Source organism: Monodon monoceros, unplaced genomic scaffold (assembly GCF_005190385.1).
Source record: "Monodon monoceros isolate NGI ecotype Baffin Bay Population unplaced genomic scaffold, NGI_Narwhal_1 Super_Scaffold_16, whole genome shotgun sequence".
Lineage (NCBI taxonomy): Eukaryota > Metazoa > Chordata > Mammalia > Artiodactyla > Monodontidae > Monodon > Monodon monoceros.
Window position 1 is genome coordinate 59470968 of NW_021703772.1, and position 20732 is coordinate 59491699.

The 20732-nt window shown below is 40.3% G+C and overlaps 1 protein-coding gene across 2 annotated transcripts in view; it reads right to left on the reverse strand.

Annotated features, from left to right (window-relative positions):
• Positions 1-20732, reverse strand: part of MAP3K20 (mitogen-activated protein kinase kinase kinase 20) — a 173843-nt gene that overhangs the window by 142940 nt on the left and 10171 nt on the right. For both annotated transcript variants that reach the window (XM_029225330.1, XM_029225329.1), the window contains exon 2: positions 19473-19665. In XM_029225330.1, the coding sequence (XP_029081163.1) occupies positions 19473-19631 (159 nt within the window). In that variant the 5' untranslated portion in view covers positions 19632-19665. The remainder of the gene's footprint in view (positions 1-19472; positions 19666-20732) is intronic.

Sequence of the window (20732 nt, forward strand, 5' to 3'; positions counted from 1 at the left end):
ACCCAGTTTGCTTCTTTTTCAAGGAAGCTAGAAATCTGGATTTTCATATGAAATCATCTAAATTTTAAATGTCGACAATGAACTTTTTAAAATTAAAATACTGTGTGGACCAAACACAAAATACCTGTACGACAGAAATACCCATGAGCTACCCGTTGGTACCACGTTTAACAGTGACAACCCTGATGGACTAGCACACAGCTATACACAGTGGAGCTGCCCTCTCCACCTCCCCAGTTCCCTCCACTTCCCATTGTGCTGACATTACTCCTTCAGATTACCGTATGTAGACTCTGCAGTTTGCAGCCCTGATTTAAAACTACAGGCCCTGCAGTTCCATTAGCTGGGTTCCTGAGTGTTATAAACATTTGTCCTCTGATGGCAGGTTTAATTTTTGACACAGTCAAAAGTTATTAAAACTAAACCCGTGAATACATATGTTAATGTCATTTGCCCATTAAGAAAATAGTGAACACTGAGCAAGGTGATGCACAGATGCACAAAGCCATTGTCTTTGTCTTCAAGGAATAGGTCAAGGAGGTAAGAACAAAGGGATTTAACAGGATTAAAGAGGTGAACACTGAAATAAGTGCACGGTGGGAAACCTGCAGGCCTGGAGGCAAATGAATCCAAAAGGGAGTGCTGAGGTTGGAGAATAAAGGCTAGATGCCGTGATAAGGATGAAGAAAAGCAGAGCTGCTGAAGACTGGGTAAAATAAATTATGGGCAGAGAAGGGAAGCTCAGGCTTGCTATTTTGAAGGCAGAGCAGTTCTAAGCTATGAGGTTTTACCCATAAGTGGCTGAAGGTAAGTGGAACTAAAAGCCATGCAAATGGTAGTGACAGAAGTCTGCAGTCGGTTCAAGGGTCCTTAAAGTGGATGCCAAATTCACTCAGGATGATTGATGGTCAAAGACAGGACAGAAACAATAACTGAGGCAGGTACTGAAATCAAGGAAGACAGGAATGTGTGCAACATGAAGTGGTTTAAATAAGTTGCATGGAGAGAGAGTCCATGAAGAAGGGTGGTAGCAAATGAGAAAGCAAGCTGATTTTCTTATATGGCTTACGGACTGATTCAGTCAACAAGGACACCACTTATTTTGATTTATAAGTTGTATAAAAAAAAGGACTTTGTTTCTTTTTAAAGTTAAAAGGTTATTGGACTTCCCTGGTGGTGCAGTGGTTAAGAATCCACCTGGCAATGCAGGGGACCCGGGTTCAAGCCCTGGTCCGGGAAGATCCCACATGCCGCGAACCAACTAAGCCCGTGCGCCACAACTACTGAGCCTGCACCCTAGAGCCCGCGAGCTACAACTACTGAGCCCGTGCGCCTAGGGCCCGTGCTGTGCACCAAGAGAAGCCCCCGCAATGAGAAGCCCACGCACCTCAACGCAGAGCGGCCCCCGCTTACCGCAACTAGAGAAAGCCCGCGTGCAGCAACAAAGACCAGCCAAATATAAATAAATAAATTTTTAAAAAAAAAGTTAAAAGGTTATTAATTTTACTTATTATGCCTCACTTATTACTGAATCAAATTAATATCTTAAAAGGAAGAGGATTATCAGACGTTCCTTTAGAGGAGACAAATATATCACACCCCACCCACCGTACCCCACCCCACAACTAGATTTCCTAATATACGAGGATAAGAGAGACATTTTCTGTATCAAATGAGGACCAAAACTGAAAGGTAGTTTTCATTAAAGAAAATAATTCTAAAGTGTATTTCTGAAAATGTATTCTAGAAGTATCTTATGAACATAGACAATTCAGCTAGGTGAGTTGAAAGAACTGTACAGAGGGGCTCAAAAAGAGAAATAAGAAATGTAGGAAAGGTTTCTGTTTGTAGGCACAAATGGTGGGCCCCTCCAGCTGGCTGTGAGTGTTCTTACTCAAGGCTGATAAGGTCACAGGCTGCTCTGTCTCTTTTCTAAACTCCTCTCTGAAGGGAAGAGTTAATGGAGAATCTGCCTCTCCTTCTCTGCAGGCTGTGCTAAGATAAACAGGTGTGAAATGTTTTTCTCTGTTTATATGCAGTTCTTAAAAAGGAAAATTTCTTCCTAACTCATCCTGACAAATGGCTGTGGGTAAACATTCCAGAACCTTTATGAATTTGCTAAAACAAAAAGAAAAAAAAAATCCACCATAATAAAGGAAAAAACACATTTCAAATACCACCCAAGTACTGGTTATGTGTTCTTTACAAGTTTTCACCTACAGAACTAATACAGATTTCTCCCCCTTATAATTACCAAAATCTGGAGCCAGCTAGAAACAAAGGCAAAATTCTAAAGCCCTGTTGGTTAGTAATCAAATGTTCTATTTGTCTTCTAAAGAATACTACAAGATTAAGATGTCAAACCCAAAGAAATGTACAATATTTTAACTTAAAATGCCTGCAGTGTTTCTTCAGCTATCAACTCATACCCGGAGAGACTCTTAAGTAGAATTCATGTTTACTTTATACCACGTGTATGTAGAACTTCATGACAGCAAAGAAATTAAGGGGAAAAAATTAAGATAAACAAGGAGATTAAAAGTAGGGGCCATGGGTAATTCCCTGGTGGTCTAGTGGTTAAGACTCTGCGCTTTCACTGCTGAGGCGCCGGTTTGATCCCTGGTCAGGAAACTAATCCCACAAACCGTGTGGCATGAAAAAAAAAAAAAAAAAAAAAAAGGATGCCATCAATGATACTCTACGGGAATTGAAGCAGAAAATACCAAAAGCATGAGTATATTTTCAAGGTACTTTCATGATTTAAAACTAAACAGGGGGTGAGTTGCCATTGTGTACAAAACTGACAAATCATAAAGACGTTTTTCCCGTCTCCATGCTATAAGATTCCATGCATTTGGTTAGCTTTTTTTTTTTTTCTGATTATAAAAGTAGCATATGCTCACTGTTTCCCATTTTTCATGGCCATATACAACTCTTAACACATACACATGTGCCCTTTTCCAATTATTTCCTTAGAACAAGTTCTTAAAAGTTAGAGTGATGGATCAAATAGCATTTCATTTTAAGACTTCTGTCAGTCTCCAAAACTGCCCTCCAGCAGGCTATGCCATTTTACACTTCCGCCGAAAGTCTAAACTTCCCTAGACCTTCCCTCATCTTCTGACAGGAGCTGGCTCTCCTCTGCAGCTCTCCCGATGACAGCTAGTCTGTCTCTTTCAGCACTTGCTCCATGGGGCCTGGAGGGGAACAAGGTGTCCTCCTGGCTCCTCATAACCGTTTCCAGACAGCTCTCCCTCCCCTCCCTAAAAGCTGAATCTATGTCATTAGATTGCATCATCCATTATCCTTTACAGTTGCCAACATATACAAGTTCCAGAGAGCTCCCTTTCATTGTTTGATGATTTCAGCTCCTAGCTTACTGCCATTTTCTCCGATTACAATTCTTGTCACATAGCGTAGGAATGTTTACATGCACATAAATGAGCCTCGGACACTTGTCCTCTCAAGTCCTTGAACTCTGCTGCAACAATCTAATCCTTCAACACACCTCAGTAGCACATCCTTTTGGTCACACCCTAGACCCTGCATGACCAGCAACTGCACCGTCCGTAATCCAATATCCACCCATCCCACTTCTTGTATTTCCTGCTCCCTCCTTCTAGCACCTGGACTCCAGCAGCCCCTCGCCCTACAATCACCAGTTCCTACATCTTTTCACGCCACTCCCTTCCCGGACGTCTTCCTTCCCCTCTTCCCCTCACTTAAATTCCATGGCAATTCATAGAGTCCTTCCCTTCAATCCATCCTCACCTCCTCTGTCCCGCTTTTACTTCACTTTACTCAGGAAAATCACAACCGTGAATAAATCCGATGTTCTTTCTACTCCACTCCTGCACCTGTTGAGCTGAATATGCCTGGAGAAAACACACACCCTTATCGGTACTCAGCAACCAACTACATTTCCCTATTCCAGTGGTTCTGAAATTTTTGGCGTATAGACACTAATTGTTCCAGCACCATTTATTGAAAATATGATCCTTTCTTCATCTTTTCATCCTCATCTCAACTGCCTTGGGACCTCTGTCAAAAATCTATTGACCAAATATGTGTGGGTCTATGTCTAGACTCTCTGTTCTGTTCCACTGTTCTATCCATACATCTTGACACCACACAATGTGGAAAACTGTAGCTTTATAGTAAGTACTGATATAAGGCAGTAGTGTAAGTTCTCCAACATTGCTCTCTTTTCCAAAATTCTTTTGGCTATTCCAGGTGCTTCGCATTTCCATATGTTTTATGATCTGCTTATCAATATCTACCAAAAGCTGGCTGTAGGTTGTGACTGTATTGAATATATAAATCAATTTCAGGAGAACTGACATCTTGACATATATTCTGACCTATAAACATAGCATGTCTCTCCATTTATTATGTCTTCTTTCATTTCTCTCAGCAATGTTTTATAGTTTTCAGTGTAAAGATACTGCACAATTCTTTTGTTAAATGTATCCCTCAGTATTTCATTTTTTTCTGAAATAGAACTTTATATGTTAGCTGTGCTACATAATACATAACTTACCATTTTAACCATTTTAATGTACAATGTATTAAATGCATTCACAGTGTTGTGCAACCATCACCACTAATCTATTTCCAGAATTTGTTCACCATCCCAAACAGAAACTTTATACCAATTAAACAATTCCCCATTCCCCACAGCCCCTAGTAATCACTATTCTACTTTCTGTACCTGAATTTGCCCATTTTAGGTATCTCATATAAGTAAAATCATACAATATTTGTCCTTTTGTGTTTCACTTATTTCTCTAAGCATAATGTTTTCACGATTCATCCACGTTGTAGCATGTATAAGAATTACACTCCTTTGGGCTTCCCTGGTGGCGCAGTGGTTGAGAGTCCTCATGCCGATGCAGGGGACACGGGCTCGTGCCCCGGTCCGGGAAGATCCCACATGCTGCGGAGCGGCTGGGCCCGTGGGCCATGGCCGCTGAGCCTGCGCGTCCGGAGCCTGTGCTCCACAAGGGGAGAGGCCGCAACAGCGAGAGGCCCGCGTACCGCAAAAAAAAAAAAAAAAAAAAAAAGAGAATTACACTCCTTTTAAAGGAATGAATACTATTTAATTGCATACATACACCATATTTTGTTTATCCATGAATCTGGTGATGGACATTTGGGTTATTTCCAATTATTTCATATTTTCGTTGCATTGTAGTGGTATTTTTTAGATGGCTAATTCCTTCCTTGGTTCATTGCCTGTATCAAAAATGAACTCTTGATCTGCTCTCACAAACCTGCTCCACCCATGATTTCCCCCTCTCCCATGATGGCAGATGCATCCTTCCATGTCCTCAGTGCACAACCTTTGAGACTTCCTTGACTCTACTTTCACACAGCACGTCCAGTGAGCAAATCTGGTTATATCTATTTTTAAAATATACCCCAAATTCAACCGCTTCTGACTGCCACCAGTGTAACCTTCCTGGGCCTAGCCACAAACATCTCTTTGTCTGGATTATAATTTAACTGGTCTTTCTGCCCCTGCCCCATATGGTCTTTTCTCAGCAGAGTAACCAGAGTAGTCATATTAAAACATAAGTCATTTCACTTCTCTACTCCAAAGCATTGAACTGCTCACCATTTCCTCCTGATTTAAATCAGAAGCTCTTACAATTGCCTACAGGTCCTATCCGATTTGGCCTTGTTACCTCTCTGGCCCCATTTCCTGTCTCTTCCCCCCCTCACTCACTCCACTCCAGCCACAACGGCCTCCCTGCTCTTCCCCAACACAACAGGCATACTCCCACCTGGCATCTGCATGTTCCCTCTGCGTGGACTGTTTTATCCCTGTGTAAGCAGATGGCTCCATCGCTTACTCCAGGCATTTACTCAAATACCACCTTCTCAACGAGGCCTACCTGACCAGCCCATGTAAACTGGCAACACTAGCTGGCGCTCCTGATGCCCCGTACTCTGCTCTATGTTTTTCCTCACTTTTTTAATATAAACTTTTTATTTTGGAATAATTTTAGATTTACAGAAAAGTTGGAAAGATAATGCAGATCATTCCTCTCACCCAGCTTCCCTTAATTTTAACATATTGCATCACCAGAGTACATGTATCAGAACTAAGAAACCATTACTGGTACATTACTATTAACTAAACTCCAGACTTTATCTAGATTTCACCATTTTTAACACTGATGTCTTTTTTTTTTTCTGTTCTAGAATCCAGTGGAAGATACTACATTATGTTTGGTCATCATGCCTCAATCTCTTCTGGACTGTGACAGTTTCTCAGTCTTTCTTGGTTTCTTAAGACCTTAATAACCTCGAGGAGTACTGGCCAGGTATTTTGTAGAATGTCCATCATTTGGGGTTTATCTGATATTTTCCTCACGACTAGAATAGGGTTATGGGTTTGGGGGGAAGAGGACCACAGAGGTGAAGTGGTTTTCTCATCACATCATATTGGGGTTATGGGCTAGCAGCATGGCTTAACACTAACGATATTAACCCATGTCACTTGGTTAAGGTAGTGTTTGGCACCTTTGTTGATTGTAAAGTTACTAATTTTTTCTTTTCTATACTCTAATTTTTGGAAGTGAGTCACTAAGTTCAGCCCATATTTAAGAGGCATAAGGGTCTTTATAATGTTTTAATATACCCTTCAGTTAGTTGTTTCATTTCCCACATTTGAAGGTAAAGCTCTATAAGGACATGAATTTTGTCTATTTTTTTGTAAGTTTTTTGTCTATTTATTTTATTACTGATGTGGCTCCAGTATCTAGGATAGTGCCTGGCATGTAATAAATATCCAATATTTTTTGGATGACAGAATACAGAAAAGGAGATTTCCTACTAATCTGTGTAGGTCACAGTCTCCTACAGCATCAATTGTGCATCTGCCCACCTAGAAAGGTATGTCCCAGGAAGAAAAATCACATATGTCATTTACTCTGAGGTGTTACTAACATGTTTCTTTTCTCAGTGGTATTTGCAGTTTTATTAGGGTAAACAATCTTAAAGAATGGAAATTACAATGCTAAAATTTGAGGCATCAGCAATAGGATTAGAGAGAGAATATATGTAAACGGCTTGGAATAGAGGCTGTCAATAACAGCAACTCAGGAAATGTTAATTTGCTTATATATCCTTACCCTACATTCAGGTCTGGGAGATTTGGGGGGTAGAGAGGGTCTTCCTTGGAATCTCAAAAACATGCTTATTCTACCTGCTAATAATCTTAAATAGTTTTTGAAAAAAGGTAGAGTATAAATTTTTAATGCTCCACACCCCCAAATCCAGTTAATATTAATGTCTTGATCTCTTACTAGATCTGTTCTTGGTCTGATCTGCACTTACAGTAAGTCTAACTGGAATCAGAATTTCCCACATATCCTCCCTGTTCTGAGACCAGTACCCTGGCCTTAGCCACAGTTCCCAAGTTTTTCCCAAAGAAGAATGTAGGTTACACTTAGAGGCCTTATTTTGAGGTTAAGAAATTATCCTGAGTTTTTAAAAATTTATTTGGTTGCACCCGGTCTTAGTTGCGGCAGGCGGGCTCCTTAGTTGCAGCTCACGGGCTCCTTAGTTGCAGCCAGTGGGCTCCTTAGTTGTGGCTCGCCAGCTCCTTAGTTGCAGCTTGCCGGCTCCCTAGTCATGGCATGTGAACTCTTAGTTGCAGCATGCACGCGGGATCCAATTCCCCGAGCAGGGATTGAACCTGGGTCCCCCGCATTGGGAGCTCGGAATCTTAACCACTGTGTCACCAGGGAAGTCCCTATCCTGAGATTTTTAAGGGAAAAAAGTTCTCCACTTTCATAACTTTAAAGATTTGGTCAGCAGCTAATTAGTTTAGTAGAAGTTAGTTTAGATGTTAACCAAACTATGTATTATATTTTAAAATACCCACCCAATGATCAAAATAAAATGAATACATACTTAAGATAGGCTCTACGACTATAGTCCCAATAACAGAAACAATTGTTTCCCACTAAAGGATGCATTATTCTGCATGTTTTTAAAATGTAGTGAGTTAAATGGATTTTGTTCATTAATTACTTAATATAATCTGTCTTCAAAAGCAGATCGGCCATGTAGTCCCCTCCTTCTTGAGCAGAGCCTGCACAAACACTCACCAGACATTTCCATCCTTAACAGTGTATCTGCTGTAATGTAGCTAATTTTACCAAGTGCTATTCTCCTAAATAGTATCAGGGGTAGAAGTCATATTTTCAAGTCATTAAGACTCCAACGGTCTCATTTCATTTAGGACACCTTAATTTTTCTCAGGTCATGAATCATGAACATCAGATATTAACACTGCTAAGAAAAAGCATCTTGGATTCCTTTCTTGGAAACATGTTAAAAAAAACAAACCAGGGCTTCCCTGGTGGCGCAGTGGTTGGGGGTCCACCTGCCGGTGCAGGGGACGCGGGTTCGTGCCCCGGTCCGGGGGGATCCCATGTGCCGCGGAGTGGCTGGGCCCGTGGGCCATGGCCGCTGGGCCTGTGCGTCTGGAGCCTGTGCTCTGCAGCGGGAGAGGCCACAGCGGTGAGAGGCCCGCGTACCCCAAAAACAACAAACAAACAAACAAAAAACAGATAAGAACCATGGCCAGGAAAATCCTGCCTAACGGCCACAGAACAGAACCTTTCATTCCAAGACAAACTAATTTGTTAAGAGCTCAAAAGATCAGTCAAACGTGGAGAAGAAAAGGCTAGGAATGAAGTAGACTAGAAATGCAGACTGTTCTTTTCTGTAGATTCAGGAAGAGCAAAACCTTCCTGGAAAATCTTACAGAAGAAGAGGAAGTTGAGATATGATTACTAGGTTTATTATTTTATTTACTCCCTATGCATTTATTGATTGCTTATGGTGGGCTGGGTACAATGCAGAGCTTAGAAAAAAAGATCAATGAGATACAAATCTTAAGTTCAAGAAGCAGACATATGGAAGGAAGAGGGTAAGATTTGTTCTGTATGGCCCCAGAAAAAGAGACCAGTATCCACAGCTGGAAGTTACATTATAAAGAACTTTCTAAGAATTAAACTGTTGCAAAATTGAACAGCCTGCAACTCACATGTCATCGATGGCAGCCTTCAAACAGAAACTGGTTGTCCTAACCAGGAGCAGGAATCAAGCATCAGTGAAAAAAAAATTGATAAGATGGTCTCTGTCTTAAGTACTTCCATGAGAGTGACTTCCTGTCTTCACTAGAAAGCAGAGAAGAAAATTCTACACACCTTTTTAATACCCAAGTGACATAATTCTATTCTGAAGACAGAGAATTAATCATATCTACTTGAAAACTATCTGAAATACTCACAGGTAGCTCTTCCTCTCGTCCAATTTTTCAGTTTTTTAATTGTTCTCTCCATATTAGGCTTTGTGTTTCTCAAAAATCCAATTCATGCTTCGTACTATTTTTCTTCTAGCAGCAAGAGCCTAGCTTTGTATAACACCAGTTAGTCAGGATATAACAGCCTTACTGGAATACATTCATTGGTTTGATTTCAGCACAATATTTAGAGGATGGCTGGAAAAATATTATTAACTGAAATTTTTATTGCCTAATATACTGAGATCAATAATAACTTTAATGAAAAGCTGAAATAACTGTTGTAATATGTAATGTTACATATGGCAAATTGAAAAAACCTCCACATGCAAGTAAATATGTAATCTAACAAAGTTTTGAAAGGATTAAAAAATTTTTAAATGACTGAGAAGCAAAAATAAGAAGGATAGGGGCTTTTTCTTGAAAATAAAACACTATTACAGTCACATAAGTGATCTGAAAATATCCTAGAATGATGTTTGTCTTAATGTAACTGCATTTCACATAACATGATAAGAAAATTATTTATAATTCAGGTAATTTTCTAAATTCCTCTTGGTCCCAGGGGAAGCCATTCCTACAGCTTTTCCTCAGTGTAAGGTTACCTCTCCACAAGGTTTGTGTTACCTTCAGATATATCAGTAGTATACGCTTACTCGTGTAATTTACATATTTGTTCAACATGTGTCCAATTTTCTTTTTAAAATTATTTATTTATTCATTTTTGACTGCACTGGGTCTTCGTTGCTGCATGCAGGCTTTCTCTAGTTGTGGCAAGCACGGGCTACTCTTCATTGCAGTGTGCAGGCTTCTCATTGCAGTGGCTTCTCTTGGTGTGGAGCATGGGCTTTAGGCGTGCAGGCTTCAGTAGTTGTGGCACAGGGGCTCAGTAGTTGTGGTGCACGGGCGTGTGGGATCTTCCCGGACCAGGGATCAAACCCGTGTCCCCCGCACTGGCAGGCGGATTCTCAACCACTGCGTCACCAGGGAAGTCCCTGTCCAATTTTCTCTATCTCTTTATAGCAATTCACTTTGGGGTGTCTTATAAGCTCCCAGTAACAGAAATGTCTCACAGAAAAGAGCTGAGTGATGGATAGCTGTTTTATATATATACCTTTGGAGTGGTGGCTACATTAATGATCAAATAAAATGATCCATTATTTTAAACTGCTTATTCTCTAATTCAAAGTAATGATTTATGTATGTAGTAAAAAATCAAAGCATGGCATAGTGAAATGCTTAAAATTCCTTAAGTGGAAATGGCATGCCAGTCTAAAAAAGGTACAAAAGCAAAGGAATTTATAAAAATCAAACCAATAACTAAGAGTACTATGTAGCTGCAGTATTTTTTTTAATTATTTTATTTATTTTTGGCTGCGTTGGGTCTTCTCTGCTGCATGAGGGCTTTCTCTAGCTGTGGTGAGTGGGGGCTACTCTTTGTTGCGGAGCGGGGGCTCTAGGCACGCGGGTTTCAGTAGTTGTGGCACACAGGCTCAGCAGTTACGGCTTGCGGGCTCTAGAACACAGGCTCAGTAGTTGTGGTGCACGGGCTTAGTTGCCCCGCAGCATGTGGGATCTTCCCGGACCAGGGCTCGAATATGTGTCCCCTGCATTGGCAGGTGGATTCTTCACCACTTCGCCACCAGGGAAGCCACTATGTAGCTGAATGCAAGTGGTACAGTGACACAGTTGACACAGTGAAGACAGGTGTGCTCTATCCTCTTCATAGCTCAAAGAGAGTAAATGAAGAAAATGTAGATACGTCCATACAGGATATCTTTCCTGGATGAGAATGAGAGGGACATCTACAGCGATATGATCCCAAGAACAAATACTTGACTCTGAGCAAGGCACAGTGCTAGGTGCTGTGAGACAGGTAAGAAGGGTGCTGTTTATATTAGCCAGGTTACTTAACGTCTCTGAGCCTTAGTTTCTGAGCCATCAAATGGAGATTATAATCTCGTAACACAACTGTGAAGAGGAAGAGGGCAAGGATGGAAAGCCCCTAACCAAGTGATCAGCTCACAGTGGTAGCTGTACTTGGTACAGTGATGGTGACCAGGATGGTGACAGCATCAGCAACAAAGGCAATGGCTAATGGCTGTTCTTGCCCTCAGAGAGCTCTCACCAGGGATGCTACATACACTTGCGTATACATGCTTGCCCTTCTGCATTCATGCTGAGCCTTGCCATGGATTTTTCCTGCAGACTGTAAACATGGCCTCTGACCCCTTCTCAGCATAGGTTCTAGGAACCAACAAATTGAAGTTTTCACAAAACATGACACTTATCTGCTATCCTGACTTTAGAGCATGGTTGTGAAGATATAACCGACAGTTAACAGTCACCCAAGTCTTCCTCTCTGTCAAGCACTCTTCTAGATATTTTATACGTGTTAAGTTCTCTAATCCTCTCGACAACCCTGTGATGGAGGTACTGTTATTAGCCCCACTTTTCGGATGAGAAGACGTGGCATGTTGATGTGAAAAGTTAAGTGCCATCCCTTACAGTAATTCTAGAGCCACGAGGCAGTTTTAATCACATGTCAAATTAGCTGTATGGGTGCTAACTGGTATAAATTCAAAAGAAAAAGAGAAAAATTACGTTTGTGTGATCTGAGAACATTTCACAGTGAAGGAAGAAATTAAAGCTGAAGAATGAGTAGGACCTGCTCAGGCAGAGAACAAAGGTATTACAGGTGAAGGAAAGAATGTGGACAAGGTTACAGAAATGGGAAAGCAGGAAGGAAGCACAGCTGGACCCGGTTGGGGAGGGGGCGAGAAGGGAAGGTGGTTTCAGGTCAGAAAATGAAAGACACAGCTGGAAAGTCAGGTGAGAACCCCAGTGGAAAAGGTTTGGAATCGCAGGGCATCTGCCTGAGGTTTCCCGTCTGTCGGCCATTCCCAAGTCTGCCTTGAGTTCATTATGCCCAGTGACATTGCCAAGCAGGGCCTGTGCACAGGTGGTCACCCGAGCACGGTGAATTTAAGGGTCTCGAAAGCCTCTAACAACAACAATCTCTCCACTACCAGTTTCACTAAGTACCTGCAATTCCAAACTGGAGTCAACATACTGATTGTCTGTATTTGACATGATTGGCAAGGTACAACCTAAAGCTCCAGTGAGCAATCAGAAACACCTGGGAAGCCTGTTGTAACACAGATTGCCAAGCCCCACACCCCAGAGTTTCCGACTCAGTAGGGGTGGGGTGAGGCCCAAGAATTTGCATTTCTAACAAATTTCCAAGTGACGCTTGATGCTACCGGTCCAGGGGCCACACTTTCAGAACCACTGACCTAAAAGAATAGACTGCAGAATGGGTAAATTCTGACTGTGGACAGAAAAATTCTGCATGGGGTTATCTTAAATAATAACTCACATTCCTACAGTTAAAGCAAAGGCAATAATTCATTGATAAAAAGTCAGCTACAGAACTGCAAAGAAGAGGAAAAAGGGTCTCTCAAGAGTTAATAAAATGACAACAACATTAACTAGTCTTCTAGCGAAGCACTAATTGCCTGTCATGTTGATAAAGTCTATAATAAAAGCTCTCATTTTTAGTTTTGAGTTCTGTGTCAATTTCAAGATTGTATTTTCTGTCTCACACAGGTATCTCCCCCTTTATATAAAAAGTTACTGAGAATTCCTGTTCTTATGATCAGTTTTGATATTTTGATCTTCTCTCTTTACCTATAAATATTTATACTGTGGGAAAGTTTTGAAACTTGAATTTATCTGGCTTTCAACATTTCTACAACAATCAAATTTGGTAGGAAAATAGATTTTTTTAATAAAGGGAGTAGGGGGCTTCCCTGGTGGTGCAGTGGTTGAGAGTCCACCTGCCGATGCAGGGGACACAGGTTCGTGCCCCGGTCCAGGAGGATCCCACATGCCACGGAGTGGCTGGGCCCGTGAGCCATGGCCGCTGAGCCTGCGCGTCCAGAGCCTGTGCTCCGCAACGGGAGAGGCCACAACAGTGAGAGGCCCGCGTATCACAAAAAAACAAACAAACGAAAACGGGAGTGGGGCCTTGCAGAAGTCAAGGCAATTGAAGAAGGGGCCTCATATTTCACCTTTTGAGGATTCTGCTTCCTTTTCATTCTTCTGGGGAAATAAAAAGGAATCATGTTTCCTTCATATCTCATACTTAAATCCGGTTTCCTACCATCAGTTAAATATCAACAGATTTCAAGTTAACACAAATGCTTGCAGGTTTCCATCTCTCCGACAGAAAGAAGTACCAGGTACAGACATGCCTGGTTCATGCTGTGAAGATGATGAACCACTCGTGTGGGGACTGCTCTCCTCTGGGTACGTGGTTGGAAAGAGGACACTGGGATCCACAGTGTCTTCCTCTGCCCTCGCCACTCCCTGCTTCAATTTCTGCCTAAGCAGTTTGGTTTGATCTCAGCTCATCTGGAATTTACCAAAAAGATACAATAATGGCTTCTTTTCTTACCTTTGGTATATGCCCTTAAGACCATATTATTTTTTTCCTGTTGAAAACTTCTTTTTGTAACAAAAATAAATAGTGCTCTGTAAGTAAGTCTGCAACCAACAAAAACAAGCTAAATTACCACTGAAAAACCTGTAGCACTGCTATGAGAAAGCAATGTAGAAGTAAACATTAAACATTTTGAAAGCACATACTGAGACTGAAAAATGTGTGATTTGTGACAGACTAAAGAGGTTTATAAAACTTAATTCACTTGAACATCCTTAGAAAGTGACAAAGGTTGTCAGAGCTATGATTTTTTTTGAGTTTTTTTCCTGTAAATATATGGGTTACACGGTGTTTACATTTGTCAAAACTTAGTGATACGTGTATTTCATTGTATGTAAATTTTACCTTAAAAGAAAACAGAACTGCAAACACATAATGAACTCTGGTAATGATATGCATGCTGAAGTATTTAAGGGGAAACTATTGACACCTGCAGCTTATCTTGCACTGCATCAAAATGGATTGATGGATGGAAGAATACATAGACATACATGTGATAAAGCAAGTATTTATGTTAATAACAGATCCTAGATGGCAGACATACAGATGTTCATTTTTACCGTTTCAACTTTTCTTCATGTTTGAAAAATTTCATAATAAAAGTGTTATGTTCTTAAAAAAGAAATATGAGATCATCATAGAAAAATATGAAAAACAACAGAAAGTATAAGAAAAAGAAAAACACCACACAGACACCTGGGATGATATTATATACCTTATTTTGTAACTTTTTTACCACTTAGCAATATATTATGAGCATTTTCCTAGCTCTTTAAGTATTCTTCCAAATGCAATGGAATTCCATTATACAGATGTAGCATTAATTTTTTCATCTTTATTGACGTATAATTGACAAGTAGAATTGTAATATATTTAAAGTATACAACATGATGATGTCAATATACATACGTATATTGTGAAGGATTCCCAAGATCAAGTTAATTAACACAACCATCATCTTTCACATTTACTTTTTTGGGAGGGTGGTAAGATGTAGCATAATTTAAAAGATAATTTGTTGTAGGACACTTGAGTTGTTTCTAATTCTTCATTATTTATTTGAGATAAGCAACCCATTATAGCCTTCTTCCTGCATATCTCTGATTATTTCCTTAGGATAAAGTCCTAGAAGTAAGATTTCTGGCTCAAAGGAAGGAAACATTTTAATATTTTTGATATATTTTGCTAAACTCTTCTCCAAAACACGTATCAATTTACATTTCTAACAGGAGTGTATCACAGATCATAGCTATACAGATGTATATTAAAATTTTAATTAAATGCTCCCATAAATAAAATTTATCTATAACCATTCTTTCTCCCAGAAGAACAAAGGCTCTTTTTAAAAGAGTCTACAATAAGCAAACCTAGTACCCAAATCTTGGTTTCTAAATATCATACTCCCAAATCAGGTACCCTGAATCAGGGCTTCCTGAAGAAATACCTGACTCCAGGAATGGAACTAACTGAGACTGGAACATCTTTTTGTGCCAGGGAGTATGAAAAGGCTAAAAAAATGATGAAGAAGTATCAAAAAGACATAGGAGCCAAATTTAAGGGACTCCTACTTGCTAAATCGGGAACAATTTAAGCATGAAAGTGAATAACGATAGTAATGAACTATAACATTTTGAATTTGAAAAAGAATCTGTAAGTCTACAATGAAGCAATAAATAAATGAATGAGTGAATAAGTGAAAAGTAAGGAAACAAGGAAGAAAGGCTCTCATTTATGCTAGAACCTTTTGCTTCCTACACAGTAACTGTCACAATAATATTTGATTCGAACAAGAATCGTCAATGGATGCTAAAAACATTGGGCAGTGTTTGTTGAGGGAAGATATTTACATAACCTCAAAGTATCTACCAATAGCTTAATTATTAATTACAAAGAGAAAACAGGTATTTTACTGGGGAGATATTGAGTGAGTCCCTCTTAATCAAGGGTTCAAAATTAATATCACCTACAATGGGACAAACTGACATCGGAGGTTTTCCATTAAGACACACCAGGGGCACATGTCCTATATAACATTCTTACCAAAACTAACATAACTTTAAACTAGGCAAGAGGGAGGGAAAATCAGATAAAGTCCAAATGAGGGACATTCTACAAAACTTTCCAGCACACTTCAAAAATGTCAAAGTGTAAAAGACAAAGAAAGGCAGAGAAACTGTTACAGATTAAAACAGACTAAGTAGATATATCACTAAATGCAGTATGTCAGTGGTCCCCAACCTTTCTGGCACCAGGGACCAGTTTCGTGGAAGGCAATTTTTCCACAGACTGGGGGTGGGGGGGAGTGGTGGGGGGTGGTTTCAGGATGATTCAAGCGCACTACGTTTATTGTGCACTTTATTTCTATTATTATTATATCAGCTCCACCTCAGACCATCAGGCATTAGATCCTGGAGGCTGGGGATCCCCCTGAAGTATGTGATCCTGGACTGGAACCTGGGTTGGGGAAAAAAATGCCATAAAAAGCCTTTACTGGGACAATTGGCAAAATTTGAAAATAGACTCGTACAATAGGTAAAAGTTTTGATAGTTGTATTACAGTTGTGTTCTTGGGAGAAGCTAAAGTATTTAGGGATAAAGGAACATAGCATCTGCAATTTACTCTCATGTTCAGTAAAAACTAAAATATGTATGAATATATATAAATCAATAATATATAAAGAGAAAGCAAATGTTGCAAAATGTTAATTAGTTATGATTCTAGGGGAAGGATATGCTAGAGTTCATGGTACTATCCTTCTAGTTTTTCACTAGGTGTAAAAGTTTTTTAAAAATGAAGTTTTACAAGATATGGAAGCAACCTAAGTGTCCATCAACAGACGAATGGATAAAGAAGATGTGGTATATGTACACAATGGAATACTACTCAGCCATAAAAAAGAATGAAAATCTTGCCATTTGCAACAACATGGATGGTCCTAGAGGGTATTATGCTTAGTGAAATAAGTCAGAGAAATCAAATACTGTTGCTATCACTTATATGTGGAATCTAAAAAATAAAACAAATGGATGAATATCAAAAAAATTAAGTTTTAAAGAACTACCAAGATTTTAAGTAAATGCCATTTTTCTTTCTTTTTTTCTAAATCAGAAAATAACATATACTCACTAAACTAGAGGTCTACGAATAAAGCAAAAATAAATAGCATTCCTCTATACTCTCACATAAGCAGAGTTAGAGTTTTGAATATATTTTCTCCACCTTTCACAAAACATATATTTAATCAGATATTAGGTCATTCTTTTTTTTTTTTTTTTTTTTTTGAGGTACGCAGGCCTCTCACTGTTGTGGCCTCTCCCGTTGCGGAGCACAGGCTCCGGACGCACAGGCTCAGCGGCCATGGCTCACGGGCCCAGCCGCTCCACGGCATGTGGGATCTTCCCGGACCGGGGCACGAACCTCTGTCCCCTGCATCGGCAGGCGGACTCTCAACCACTGCGTCACCAGGGAAGCCCTTAGGTCATTCTTAAAGAGTTCCGTGAGCGAGCTACCAACATATTAGTAAATGTTCCATCACTTCTAAAATTCATTGGCAAAAATGACCAAGTGACACAGGACTGAATCTATAAACTGGAAAAAATCCAGAGCTTATTACCTTTATCTTTTCACTGAGAAAACATCTAGCCACCAAGGCAATACATAGTTCATAAAGTATAACAAACATTCACATAAGAAATGCATATTTCCTTTCCAATAACTGCCAACCCCTAGCCAAAATTATTTACATCTTAAACGCATGTCAAGTCAGTAAGTGTGGGGATGCTTTGCAATAACTTACCATGTCTCTTTATCACGGACAGTCACTGATTAAATCAAGCTCCAAAGCTGAAACTGAGTTTCTGTTTTTCCTACTTAGAAGTTTATGAGGTATGCTCCTGCGGTTTACTGTAATCAACTCCAATTCTGAATGATACTCAGGTTAAATATCTACACAAGAGCAGGATTTGGCAGTTTCCAGTTCCTGTTTTCACCCCTGTGCTTTCCTATGTCATTTTCCTGGCTTTGTCAAAGACAGTCAAAAAAGGTATTGGGTATGGATGGGGGTGGAGTGAATGGGTTGCAATTATTGTCTTCCTATCAAAATCTATTTCATGTCTCATAAAGTCTTTCTCACATCCAACAATCACACAAGAACATGTTCATTGTACTGAAGTTGCATGATGCTTAAAAATATTTGAATATAAATACACTTCTTTGAATATAAATTTGATGGTACTGGTTTATTTTCTGCTCTTAGCTGGTCAACTAGAGGTTTCAGAGTTAAAAACTGGAGAACAGGGGGTCTGACCTGGGTTTCACCTGCCCCTACTGGGGCAGCTTAACATGTTTCTCAAAGCTGTATTTCTCAACCTGCAGAATGGGTACAATAATGCTGGCCTGTAAAGGGCTTAAGAGTTCACTAGATTAAAAAAACTAGGTTCAAGTCCACAGTAAGAAATGGTTTTATTATTTGGCTACTATTTAAAAAATTCGTTGATCAAGAAATGAGGGGAAGGAAACTTTTTCTACATAGTGCCCTTCGGTTTGGGGCACACATTGGCTTTAAAGGCTCTCACTTCTTAATGCTTTCCACAACCTACAGATACCCCCAAGGCAGAGTTATCTTAGTCTTTCTGACTTGGCTTCAACAATCGGAAACACAGATGGTGATTACACAGTCACACAGCAGTGCTGGGATGGAAGGCCACATAGTGCTTTCCACTTGGGTTTCCATCTCCAGTCAATTGCTATGGTTCACTGGTAGCAGTTAATGAAAAGAATGAAATCATTCAGGGAGGTTAAAAGATGTTTATGGAAAAGTTCACTTCAAAAAGATACTGAAAAGAACAATAAGAAGCCAAAACAGGACATAAGTAGAAATGACCAAAGCAAACTCCAGAGGGTAACTATTAAAAGTTATCAATGCCCTGAGCCCCTGCAGGTCAGCTCCACAACTAGCTTTATTGTGGAGTTTAGGTACCAAAAGGAATGTGGGGATGATGTGTCACTTTCCTAAGAAAGATAAAGGGCCTGTGTATACGTTTTGGGCTTGACTAGGACCAGCACAAATCCCAGACTCTGAAAGTTAAGACCTTTTTCCCATTTTACAACTAGGCCAGCTCTCTGTCTAGCATCTTTATTAAACAAAGTCCATCACTTTGGGCTTCAAGTAGAGGTGAAATGCAAGAAGCTGGTACTGCTTATATTTCAGTAGAAAAATAATGCTTTTTGTTTTTCAAAAGACAACTCCTGAGGACCACAAATTAATGGACAGAAAATGGAAAGGGGATGAAAACTTTACACACTACTCTTTACTGACCCCTCTTGGCTGACCCAGGGAAAAGCCTGAAGCCTGGGAAGGCCTGAAAGCTCACCTCCCCTGGACGAGAGCTCAGAGAACATTCGGTCTTTCACACCATGGAAAGAAATCCTCTCAGTTCAGATGAGCCCGAGTAAAATTCAACCCCCAGCACACGTGGCATTGGTTCCTATTTATGGAGCTCCCAGAATGGAAACTGGGAAACGGCCTCACGGATCAACCCCAAGGGCTCTGCTAGGTCTCTGGCAGCCTGAGACCTCTGACTCTAGGTTGAAAAGCTTACATAAGTGCTATCGTGACCACTTCTGATAGCAGGAAAAGACCTTACCTCTTTCTCTATCTTGAGTAGCTTCTTTACAGCCACCTCCTTGTCCTGTGATATCCATTTGGCTCGATAGACACTCCCAAAACTTCCTCCACCGCAGTTTTCGAAAAACTGCAAGTCATCAAATTTAATTTGCACAAAGGAGGTACCGAGAGACGACATCTCATAATGACAAAGTATTATACTTCCACGAAATCTATAGAGGGAAAGGAAAAGAAAGTTGGATTAGAAACATATTAGAATGAAACCTCTGTATTCCACTTTAGCTAACGTATACCAAGTCCTGCAGCACTTCCAGATAGGGCCTGATGACTTAGGAGGAAGAAAAGCAAGAGTAGAAGCAAATCAACATGAAAACACTTACCCTGGCAGCCCATGCAAAATTCAACAGCAACTTGTCCAGACTCTGAAACACAGCTGTCCGCAGAGAAATGGCTCAGATTCCCACGCCCCCACTGACAAAGCCCGCAGCACCACTTCTTGCACATCCCAAGCAGCTCTGCCTAAAGGCTACTGTGTCACCAGGTCTCCTTCCCCAAAGCCCCAACAAATGGGAAGCACGCCCTCAGCAGCAGGCTTGCACAGCTCTTCTGGCATCTGAGGCACGCCATCTCCCCGTGTTGTACTCACTTCACACAAAATATACATAACCTAAGCTTCTGAGCATGCTGGCACAGGAGGGCCCAGATGCTGCAAACTGAACGCGCATTCAGTGTTGGGATTTCAAAAGCAAGCGGTCAGCTTCGGGATGGAAGAAGAGCTGGCCAAGTGTTTTGCAGAAGTGGCTCCCTGGATTGTATCCTGGAGCAGAACTTCATTAAAGAGCAGAAAATTTGCCCTTGATCACAAAATATATTGTCATCCAGAGAACTCTGCCAAGAATGTTTTTTTAAAAATATTATGCTTGTTTCCAGAGGAACTGATTACCTCTCCCAGAGATTATTACAGTGATATTTTCTGCAGTCTAAGGAGTTTTACTATTCTCCAGGTAAGGGGTCATTCTTCACACCCTATACCAAACCACAGATTAGCAGGAAAAACAAAACAAAAACATACAAGCAAGAAAACGAAGGTCTAAAATTTTGAACTTGCATGAAAAGCAGATGGATAAAAAAGTCTGTATACATATTCTTCCCAAACTGTAAATCAGAATCTTATAATGAGGGAGCAAAAAGACAAATCCATATGTACAGGACATTCTACAAAACAACTCCCCTGGGGTCCTCATAATTGTCAATGTCATGAAAGATTAAAAAAAAAAAA